At 32.0% G+C, this 12,505-nt stretch overlaps 1 protein-coding gene across 2 annotated transcripts in view; it reads right to left on the bottom strand.

Moving 5' to 3' along the window:
* The window catches only part of LOC130891328 (inactive dipeptidyl peptidase 10), a 216,903-nt gene that overhangs the window by 132,795 nt on the left and 71,603 nt on the right, over positions 1-12,505 (bottom strand). The window contains exon 1 of one of the 2 annotated variants that reach the window (XM_057795974.1): positions 8,676-9,444. The exons of the other annotated variant lie outside the window; for it this stretch is intronic. Coding sequence (XP_057651957.1) covers positions 8,676-8,783 — 108 coding nt within the window. The 5' untranslated portion in view covers positions 8,784-9,444. Of the gene's footprint in view, positions 1-8,675; positions 9,445-12,505 lie in introns of those variants that run through there. 2 annotated transcript variants of the gene reach the window in all.

Raw genomic sequence — 12,505 nt, 5'->3', positions numbered from 1 at the left:
CACTTAGGATGAAAAATGAAATCAATCTGGGTACCTCATCCTTCTGGAATGTACCATTTTCATTTAAAATCTGAAATTATGAATCTTGTTGTTAGACTTAACAGTTCTATAATATTTCACTCCTTAGCATTGAACCTCCCTGAAGATGACTTCCTGATTTAGGTTATATTAGATAATCATTTAATATTAATTGATATAATTACTTTCTAACAATTTTTCTTTACTATCTTACAGTCTCTAATGATTCTCTAAGGATTATAAAAAATTGAAAGTCCATTTTTTCGTCATCAGGGAGCCAACTTCATGAAATAAATCAAAATTGTTTTTATATCAAAACTGATTACTACAAAAATTTTAAAATAATTACAGAGGTTAGCATCGACAGCAGAAGAATGTATAATATTCTCACATCGTTATCAACGATTTATTAACGTTTGACGAAATATCTATCTACTAACCACTTTGTTTAATTAAGACACGTTATTTCGGGATTTTCCTCAATACAAAATGAAATCACAAAGTGAAATTTCAAACACGACACGAATGAATTTAAATGGGAGTCGTTACATCCGATTTAATTTCATAATATAATGAAAATTTGTTGCCGCCGATTTTCCAGGCTATTATTTTCATGAAGCGAAGAAAACCTGTCGATAAGGGTAGTGTTTGAACATTCATTCTGTCTATTTGATCTTGAAACATAAATATTAAGAATTTTTTATGGATTTTATACACTAGTACCGGAAAACTCAAAGGTAATATGATATGACAATGATAATAAATGAAAATGGAGAGAGAGGGAGAAAAAAGCTTGTAAAAAATAAAAAACTAACATAAAAATAAAATTTCAATATATTAAAATTCAAATGAGAATATTTGTTTCATGATCAAGTACATTTTTGAGACTACAGCACTACAATTGACAAACGAAATATAGAATTCTTTAACGAACAAAGAAAATGTAGTGCGTCAATTTTTGAAGAAGACACCTTTGATAATACTCCATACGAAGCTGTCAGAAAAGCATTAAATCCGACAGGAGTAAATGGGAAAACCTCCAGATAAATGTCACAACCAAAACAGGGCAAGACACCATTTCTCTTAGCCCAAAAAATAGAGTATGTCACTACATATGTATAGTAGACAAACGGTTATATTAACTGATTAATCTTGGTATACCCTGTCAACGTTCTTCAACTTTAAAAAAAATTAGCTCATTGTGAAAGTGAATGGGGTCATGAAAATATATTAAAAATGACTAGAAACGCCATTAAATTGTATCGAATGGCTACGAAACAGCCGAAAAAATTGCAATAGGAGTTTGTGATCTCAGAACCAAACCTTCTGAAAACTTCGGCAATACACCAAGTATTTTTCAAGTAGAAAATAGAACTGCAGAAATCCCAGCAGGTTTGAAAATGCTTGGTAATGTTGAGCTGAGCAAAAAGAATAAAGTTGCCGTAACAGTGAAACGCTAGAGTAAAGGGAAATGGAATAGCAAACAGATTTACTAAACTCGTGGCTGAAAACACTTCTATGGAAGCAGCTACAGGACAATAGAGAAAACACTATAAAAGAAGGTTACTGAAGAAAAAAAGCTACTGGATTAATCTAACAGGAATTGTGACTGTGAATGATACGCATGGGAGCCTATAGCCGAAGTTATAGTGTATGTAGAAAAAATCTACGAATATTTTGTTTTGCCGTCTAAATGAATACCTGAATACGCTAGCAGAATCTGCTATGTAGAGGAGGAAATCTCAACATTTCCTCGAAGTGATGAGCATGCACCAGTGCCACATCATGAAAAAGATACACAAAAGATCCTTTGGGCCGCAGTGTATATCACACTACAATCCATATATACACAAATAAAAAGTACATTTTCTTGTAACTGTAGATATTAGTCGGTATACAGTATATTCTTGATAAAATTGAGGTCTAAAAACTAACCAGTAAATTGTAGTCAAATATTGTTTCTTTAATTTTTAACGCCGTTATTTACATTCTGTGCTATGAGGAAATCATCATTTCTCAAATAAAATGCTTCATAATCCAATCAAAAACCATTTCCATTGATTAATTAAAAATTTCCTTGCAAATTCATTGAGGATTTAATAATACAGTCTGTTAACTCTCTACAATTTCCACGCTCATTAGTCCCGATTTTCGGAGTCCTTCTAATACTGCAGTAGCTTAAGAAGCCTATATCTCTCAGGAAAATTTAATTTTCGAATAAATTCACTCAAAATTTTCATTATAACAGGAAAATTCCATTTATAACTTTTAATTTAAACACTGTTATTGATTGTATACATACAAATTATGAAATAGTTGATTAAGTAAGGCAACCATAAATCGATTGGTTTACCATCAGATTCTGTTATATTCTATTATCGATTATTATAACTTTTTTTTATTGCTACGAGGGTTAATATTTTTGTTCTGCGTGAATAAAAAGAAATAATTGGATGCCAAACAAAGAGTGTACGGCGGATTAACCATCAATTCGATGTTTTGACTGTTTAAAAACGTTTTTGTTTGAACCGATGTATGAGAGCTCGCATTGTCGTAGTGCATTTTCTGCAATTAGTTTCCCGAACAATTCTGGCAAACAAATTCCGGTAAACCAATCAGAATTGACCGTTCTAAGTTGCATGTACTTCATGTGCAAACAACTTTTGTTGCATTTCTCGTCTTCAAAGAACCATACAGTCGATTGTTGTTTAGTTTCGAGTTCACATACACAGATCCATGATTCGTCGCCTGTTACGATCTTATAGACATCTTTTGAAGCACGGCGATTAAATTTTTTCAACACTTCTTGGTCGAAACATCCAGTATGCAACGCGAACAAGTCTTTCATTGAATGTATGGGAATGGAACTAATGCGCAAGTATGCCTCAATCTTACGGTATCAGTTTGCACACAGCATCGATTGTTTTTTGGCAAAACAGCCGATGTTGCACGAAATTCATCCTGTAACGAAGTGCGACTAAAATTCAATTCGGAAAACCAACGAAACACGGTGACTGAAGATGGTACTTCGTCACCAAAAGTCGGAGATACGTTCACTTTATGATGGCAATGTCAAATTTGACATATGTTCATGTTTCTATATCGTCTTGAAACGTACACATATATAAAAGGCCTACGATATAAGAAATTAAAAAAATCACATCTTCACATCATTGTTGTTCTTATCATAAAATTTCTCTGATAATGAAACATTTCCTCTAATAATTAATAACCTTATATATTCATTTGAATAAACAAAGAAATATTGAGGTAATTTTATGAAAAGACAAATAATTTTTATTGCCATTTTCCAAGCATTTTTAATCATTTCCAGTATGAAGGAAAGCAAACATTTACAATGTTCTAAGCAAACGTACGATAGACTCAAACTTATTTCAGTCTGAATTGAAAAAAATAATAAGACAATCCATCGCGAATATAATACCCAGAGATAGTTTCCTATTTTTGACATGATTATTATAATTGATGGTAATATTCGTAGTTGCAATATTGTTGACGCTTGGTATGGTACAGTTATTTGTCTAATTACTTTCTTATTTAAACTTTATGTTCATATTATCGTCAACAGTATTTCTAGTTTTTCCACAGTCGTGATGTTACCACCCCCGCTGACACAAATTGTTGCAGATGTTTGACGAAACTAATGACCTGTGTAAAGTTCAGTTCAAGGTTTTGATGTAGTATGAGTAGGAAAGCTATAATAAAGAAGACTTGTACTTGTTTAATTCAGAAAAATACACTCTACTTACCACTTCACCTGGGCCTGTTGGACCAATTAATTATCTATGTTATTTACGTCACATGACCGTCTAATGTTTCCGCTTCTTTCTCGGTCTACTGGTGTTTATCCCGAGATCTGCTGAAGAATTTTCATCTCTGTGGTCTCCAAGAGTTGTTTAGTTTTCGATATTTTCGGCTTCATTTTTGATGTATAGGTCTGATTGTTGATTTGTAAATTCGTGCCTTTCTTGTCTTAGTGTTTATTCCGCTGAAGACATCCCGCGACCTTATTTGTCCTCTCACCTCATCTTCTAGGTGTCCATAACTTGCCCAAACTCCTCTATCTGATAGTTTTAAATTAAGGCCAAAAAATAGCGATACCAAAGATACCATGACATGCTATCATGGTGATCCTACCAAGGATGATAATACGATTTATGAAATTACTGAATTGTTATTTATCTTTGAAAAGTGAGCAAAATTTTCAATTTATTTGTTCGAAGTGGTTTAATATCGATCTCACGATACCATTACGTGCTATTCTGTTGATAATACCAAAGATAATTGTAGAAATTTATGAAGCTATTGCGTTTTCGTGGGTTTTTAATGGATGTGCAAAACTTTCTCTATATTGCAAGCGCTAGAAAATTGAATTCATTGATGCTGTTATATACATATGTACATACAAGTGAAGCTGAAAAATTTTAGTCTTGAAAATTCTAATCGGATTCATCAAATTACAATTGATGATTGTCCAATCTAGTGTTAAGAAACTTCGATAATTCAAAAATTATGTATAGCCTCAGTTTTTTATTTCTAGAATCGTTATTTATACAAAATGAAAATTAGTGAAATGAATTTTGCTAATATGATAAAATATCGTGAATATTTGAACAGGAGAAATCCAATCAATCAAATAGAAATCTAATTATAGAAAGGGTTTGAAATTATGAATGTTTGGATGACCCCAGGGATCTTCGTTGCCAAATATTCATTCCAGTTTCTATCTAAATACCGTTAAAATTAATGTTAAATGAAGATATATATGAAAAGGCAAATGATGATCGTCTTGAAAATTAACCTAATTTGATTTTAAATGTTTTCTACATTTGGAATATGAATCTATAGTACCAAAAATCCATAACGTGTAAATCACGTGTAGAAAAATCTGAAATTATCGCATTGTCTACAAAGCAAGATTACCTGAAATGTGATAAACTCCCTTGGGTTATTAATAACCTCTACCTATGATAGAGACAAAAACAAAGTAATCAATTCATATTCTGCTCACATTCCATATCTACAACTTAGACGTCTACAGAGTGATGCGCTTGAAATGGCCGAAGCAATAATTTGAAAACTGGACCGGTTCAAGGTTTAAAAAAGTTTTTAAAACTTCTTAAATACTTTTCACGAAAGATTATATGGCAATATTGGAATAGCCAATTCGAAATAATATTGTTAGATAGGAGATAATGGGTAAGAAAGTCAGAAAATTTTACAGGGATATTGAAAAAAGTTTAAGCAGGTGTAAACTCAGTATTTTTAAACACGAGGCACAGCCTTTGAAAATTGGTTTATTGTATGGAGATCACAGGACAAGTTAATTTGGTGAAATTTCTTTTATAACTATTGTTTAAAAATATCTTTTTATTAAATTTTTTACCCCCAGAAAAAATTTTACGCTATCAATATCTTGGAGAATTCCTAAATTGTAAAAGTTTTGAATAATAATAAAAACAGTGAATTTGTCGTCTTAGATGGAAGATTCAAAATTTAAATTTATGAATAATTCGAGTCTAGTTTTTAAAACCATTTTCCCTTATTTTTCAATGTCCTTTTTCCAATAAATATGATCAATTTTCACTTAAAATAACGGAACTTATATATGGATTTCGCTATGTTAAAGAATTTATGCTTGAATTACGTTGAATTCCTTTTGAATCTCTTCATTTATTCTCATTTTCTCCCACAAATATTTCACTTTATTTGTGAAATGGCCCGCAGACCGAAAAAATTCCATTTCCTCACTCAAGACTGTCGGTGGTAAATGGAAAAGAAAAAAAAATCCGTTTCTGACGATTCTGAGAGATGAATCTGAAGATTTCTGATTTAGTTACTCCATTCTAATATGAATGACGTAATTTCAATGTTATGGCAGTAATAATACTCTTTCCAATTAGGACATTACATTAATTACACAGTCTATCCTTGGTTTTAACAAGGTGTTATTTACTACCGACATACTTAATTAGATTTTGGACGACTTCGTCATCTATCTTTCTAATTTCACTACATTTCCTACGGCTTAACTGTACTTAAGCTTTAGCTAGCCATCTTTCATCGTGAACCTTTGGAAGCCAAAAATGTTTATAGTCGTGTCAGGAACATGAAATGATTAAAAAGTTACATTATTCAATTCATACTAATAGATTAAAGTAGCGTTAAAAATTAAGCAACAAAACACGCTTTTAAAGCACATCAAACTAAAAAGCGTGTTTTCTGTTTTTTTTTAAACTATATATATTTTATATTTATTGCCAAAAATAAAATGTTTCTTTAGCTTCTAGTCATTATTATTATAAATCTCCAGCAGAGGGCAGACAGTTGTGAAATTTGTTTCGAAGTAAAGAGAAAATTTGCAGTGATAATTTCCAACATAATTTTTCTGAAAATCTAAATTTTTTTCACAGCGAGAACGGGAATTGACCCAAGACCGGCGTATCTGGACGCTTCAGCCCGCTCAACTAACGAACGCAATTAGAGTGGTGGGATATACTAATAGTAATAATTAGCTAATAAAAGCGTGTTGAAAATGCAAAAGGTGTGAAAACACTACAGAAATAATCTTTTTTATTTTCACAAAATAACGGATTCAACAAAAACAATAGCCGAAACATCAACAACAAATAATAATTAGGGCAACCAGAATGAAAACGATAAGAACAGAGCTTCAGAAATAAAATGAGGAAGCAGGATAGTAGAAAAAATCACATGGACAAACCACCAAAAACTAAGCACACAGACATTGAAAATCTTTTGATAAAATCACTTAAATATTTTGAGTAAGTTCAAATTAATGATACTTCCGTCGTCGGATCGAGTATGGCCGGAGATTTTCCATTGCCATAAGGTTTTGTATGGAAACTTGTTGATGCGGGAGTGGAAAATGAATCGTAGCGCACTCTCTTGGTTTATTAGCATAACTAATACGTTTATTATTTTGACATTAGGTAACACTAGGGGCTACGATTTCCAGCTAATTACAGAACAGCGTTGACATAGTATAGTGGATTCGTAGTTGATCTGGGGTGAATGCCTACCAATACTTGTTAAACTCATTGAGCACGTGTTTAGTCGTACAGAAATGTTTTCATTTTATTTACTTACAGAGTTATTTTGATACCTGATATTGGTGTGGAAAAGTGTTGAGTTCAAATTGTGCTTAGACAACTAAAACGTAAAGATATAAATATTTATAAGTTGTACTTTCTTCAGAAGTCCAATTAAGGACTACCTAGGTAACCCGAACAGGTTTTCTCGACAACATAACAGGAAATTAGGAAATATGTCCGAAACATTTCTACTCTTTGTGTTTAAAATATGATAGCAAACGTTTGGTGTTAGTCGAAAGTGCAGTGCCATCCCTCCATTTTCCTGTTAAGGGATTTTTCTATTTTTGTTAATTTTCAAGAATACATACTGCATTTTTCTTTTTTTGTGTTACAGAAACTACAATTGCGCCTCAGCCTTTAAATTCTTACGCAGTTCATGATATACCAGACATCACAAGAAAAAAGTTGAGTATTATACAGATATATATTTTCTTTCTATATCTTTTCACTTCTTGTACTTGATAAATCGTCTTGATCTTAGATCTAAATACTTAAAAGATAATGCAGCCTGTAGCATCCACATTCTCTCAAAATTTGAGACACTAGGAAACTCTAGAGCACTACACCTACGAGCGTATGAAAAAGAAGACGAAGATCTCTGGTAGTTACAGCCATCCCACATTCTGAATGTTGTGAGGAGCGGGTTAAATCAGCTGTAACCACTGGTTAAAGATCGATCGTTTTGATACAACTCCATCAAATTGTTTCAAAAAATAACTGAACAATAGATTTGAATTTGAAATTGCCGCCAAAAAGGAAAGGAAACTGTTGTTTTCATGTACTTTGGTATTACTAATGAACCAAGGGATGGCGCTGAAACTCGAGTTGGGTATTTAAAAGATGTGGTTGATCTTTGGGTCGGCGTGAGCGTATTTTTTAGCGCACGACGTATTTTTGTTTTCCTAAGAAACGTATTATTCATTCAGTTCTGAAGAAGTTTTGAACTGAAGAAAAAAAAATTAAATAAATGTAATTTCTTTGTTGTTATTTAAAAAAGTTTGCTGACGGAGATTAAGAAGAAAAGATGCTGCAAGATTAATAGAAAAGCAATACTAGCAATGTGTTTTTGAAACGACAAGAGAAGGGTTCTTTCAACATTATAATTAATAGACGTTTTATGTTGAGATCTACTTACTCTCGAAAGATCTAACATAATTAACTCTTCATATTTTTCAGGAAAAAAAATGGTGTTTTTGTCAACTTTTCAAAATTTCTGACAAAAACTGAAAACAATGCAAACACTAGGAGAGCGTCTATCGTGCCTTAGATGAATTTGAAAATACTGAGTTTTACACGAGCAATTAGTTAATGAAATACTTTTCAATTCTGATTACCGAATTATCTACAAATAAAAATGGACGAAAATATAAAAAGGTATCTCTGTCTAGCAGCAGGAGAAACTCAAACTTCACTGGCAATAACTCCTTCGCCTGTTTTTGAAAAATTTTGTACCTTTTTAGATCAAATAGATATTGAAGTATATTTATTAAATCGAATTATTACTACGATATAACAACTTACCCTCGTTCTTCCCAATAACAATGCATCCATTTCTCCTTCTGGTAGGCCGTTTGCAGTACTTATGGTCGCTATCACTGGTTTGCCGGCTTGTGGTACCGAACTTGCCATACCAAACCAACCGATTGGAAAATATTTTTTCGCGGATCCGAAGAAATACAGAAAGTTTAAAATAACACGTTAAAACACATACTAGACATTGAAAAACATCGAATTCTATATAAATACAAACTTATTTTATTCAATTTACTTTTGAGGACCAATTTGAGATGTTCAGAAGTGGAAAAATAGATATTTACGGTATATGAATTTGTTAAGACGTACTGTCATTTTTCGTGGCCCCAAAAAGTTTAAACATATATAGACACTTATTCATCTAATTGAGCACAAACATCTAACAACTATATATAAAAGGTATAACATCAACAATCTAAAGTTATACTTAGCTATTCGTCTAAAAATAACCGTATTTTTGTATAATGGCCCCAAATAACTGTATCAAAAATACTACTGTAGGTACTCTCTTCTAGAACTATGTTTTTCTCTTATAGAATGATATGCTTCCAACAATTATTTTAATTCGTTTACATTTTAAGGTTATTGTTTTAGTTTGCTTGATTTTTAATATTTCTTTTTATCTTGATCTTTTTGAGGTTCATTTTTAAATTGGTTCGTTTGTATTTTTGGAGGTTATTTAACACTTTCGATGTTTTATGTTAAGTATGTTTTAAGAGGAACATGAAGTTGGTTCGTCACGACCAAGGAAACGAATGTTTTGAAATGTTCAGAGAAATAAAACTAATCCTTTCTTCGACGTTCCTAGCGCCTCTTCCGGAAAAACGCGAAAGCTAGTATTGATCTAATAGTTTTCTGTATTTTCCAAACTCATACACATTTTATTCTATTTATTTATTCAAACTCATCGCTTTTATACAACTTATTAATAAATTACATTTCAATGCATTAGTTCATTTGAATATTTCAACAATTTTGACATATTTCTACCGCATTCGTCATTAGTGAATTTTATAAATCAATATATTTTGGTACAGAGTTCTGTAATAAAAACCAAGCTGCTTTGATTAGACTATAACAGATGTCACTACTGCACATGATTATAAAAATGCTTTTTTAAAGGAGGAATTTATAGTAATAGGTTTCTATTTTGTAATGATAATCTTTCAGAAATATAGATGTCGCTATTACTGCCTATTGTAGTAAAGAAATCGACCAATTTAAATAATTAGAAACAAACAAATGTATAACGTTTAAACAGAATTTAAGTGAAAATAACTAGTTTTCGAAATCTTTAGAAAGGTGAAACGTGGGAAGTACATGATCACAAAATACGAAATACAACTAATGAAATCGATTTTATTTACGATGAAGTTAGGATGTCGAGGAGGCGATGTATAGAAGATAATTCAGTTTAGACATCGCGTCGTTTAAATGAGAAGACAATAAATTAGTAATCAAGTTGTAAATCAAAGATCGTCAGTGTGTATAATTAGATTTCATATAATAAAATCATGAACTCCATTCATTAGTATCAACTGAACATGAATTTTAATTATAAAAGTGACTCAATGATTTAATAATTTCCTCGTCTTCACCGAAAAACATTCATAAATAACTTTCATTTTAGTTTCTTCATTCGATTTTTTGGATCTGTGTTAAATGTACGAAAGTTCTGAAGAGGTTGGTTAATGTTAATAATACCGGAACAAAAATTAACTATCGAAGAGTCTTCTCGGTCTGTTGGAATACTCGAAGTAGACTCAACCCAAAAGAATCCTGCAAATTAACTTGACTTATCCCAAACTGTCAGGGCCGGATTAAGCTAGGGGCTTGGGGGGGCTATAGCCCCGGGCCCCAGGTCCAAGAGGGCCCCATCATTTGGAAATCATTTTGTACTTTTTGATGCGTTGATACCACAAATCTAACGTATTGATATTATTTTGTGAATTTTTCCGGGTTTTCGAATTCCTTAAGGGGGCCCCGTCATTATTTTAGCCCCGGGCCTTATAAATCTTAATCCGGTCCTGCAAGCTGTCATTTCGTAAGTGCTTAAAACTGGAACTATTGCCGAAGAACTGAAAGATCCGTCAGTGACGATCGTTACCTGGGATTTACAGCTCGTAGAAATACTTGTAGTACCTGCAAAAACCTGGGAAATATCTTAACATTAAAGAGAAGATCATGCGTGATCTTATTTAAGAATAGTATTGACATTCATACGTGGGCAACTAATATTAGATTAGGCATCACAATACCACATAATATGACATGATAGTTGTGAAGGGATCAAGTGGTAGACGATGATAATGCGAGACAACATCAAGCTGTATCTATGGGTTCTAGAAGAAATGGAAAAACAAGGTTATTTTCATCTACAGCTTAGACCCACATCACCTAATCCAAATTTCGTTGAGCATGCTTGGGATCAATCAGAGAAAGCCATCGATAGAAATCGGACATGCACGCCAAGGAGATGTGCTGCTATGATACGTGGGGGCTACGCAAAACATTATTCAATGTTATGTATTCTAAGATAAGAAAAAATGAGTTCATAATTTGTTTTTGGAATTTAACAATTAAAAAATATAATTAATATATAAATACCATAAATTTTTTCTCTTCCAGTTTTTAAAATCGAATTTAATCAATATTTTCAGCTTTTGCACTTCTAAAGTTTTATGGGAATTTGGCAAGTGATTGTGTGCTATTATTTTGGGTGGATATTGGGTATTTCATAATTTAATATGAAAATACTGAACTTAAATTATGGGAAAGAAAGGAGAAAAAATATTTTTCCCTTTATGCGAAGAGGTGTTGTCTATTTCGTCAGGGAGATAAATCATGTTAAAGATTAAAGTTGAAGAAAAATTGGAAGAAGAAAGTATGACCATTACGACGCTAGACACTAGACAAAAATGGACTGAAAATGATCTATATTCAGCAAAGAGTGTGTTCAAAATAAACACTCATCCTATCCTTCAACAGTCGTCTTGAAATCCTAGAAAATTATATAGAAATATCGCCTGATGCAGTTCATAAATCTAATAACGAATTCAAAATTTAACAATTGTGAAGTGTTTCGATAAAACAGGGCACAACGATCTCAACTTTCTAAGGAGTATGTTGAAATATTTGCGTTCAGCTTAGAAGTCCAATCATTCACCGGGTGTAGTTAAAAAGTCAGGAGCATCACAATGTCCTTTGTTAAAATTCATTGGTACACTCACAAAATCTCTTCTTGTTTGTAGCTATAGAAGCGTTTATATTCGATAACAAATACTCACAAACGTAAGACAAATAGATGTTGTTGATCACTTACCTAAAAAGAAAGAAAATATGATTAGTTACGGAAAATTTAAGTCAACTACAAGATAAAACACAACTGTTCAATTAATTAATGTGAAAATTTATCCAGCACGTTACCTGTCTCTCTGCAATTATAATAATGATCAATCATTTTGCTAATTAAAACATTTAGAAACAAGTAAAAAAGTCGTCGCACTCGCGAGAGACTACAGCCAATTTTTCACCCTTAGCAATCAGTAAATATTAACAAAAAGCTTAATTTATAAAACGAAGTTTTCATAGAAAATAAAACAATAAATAATTTCATTTAATTCATGATTTTGTCCAATTATTTCTTGACAATTCTCATAATAATTGCCTTATGAAATAAAAAGTGACCTCCAATGACATTAATTGACGTCCATTGAAGCAAATTGATGTCTATTGTCATTTGATGTTAATCGATGTCCTAAGATGTATATTGACGTTGATCGAAGCCGATTCACATCAATTAATGTCAATTGAGTTGA

This window comes from Diorhabda carinulata, chromosome 3 (assembly GCF_026250575.1).
Source record: "Diorhabda carinulata isolate Delta chromosome 3, icDioCari1.1, whole genome shotgun sequence".
In the NCBI taxonomy this organism is placed as follows: domain Eukaryota; kingdom Metazoa; phylum Arthropoda; class Insecta; order Coleoptera; family Chrysomelidae; genus Diorhabda; species Diorhabda carinulata.
The sequence above is the reverse complement of the archived record's forward strand: the minus strand, read 5'-3'. Positions and strand labels throughout refer to the sequence as shown.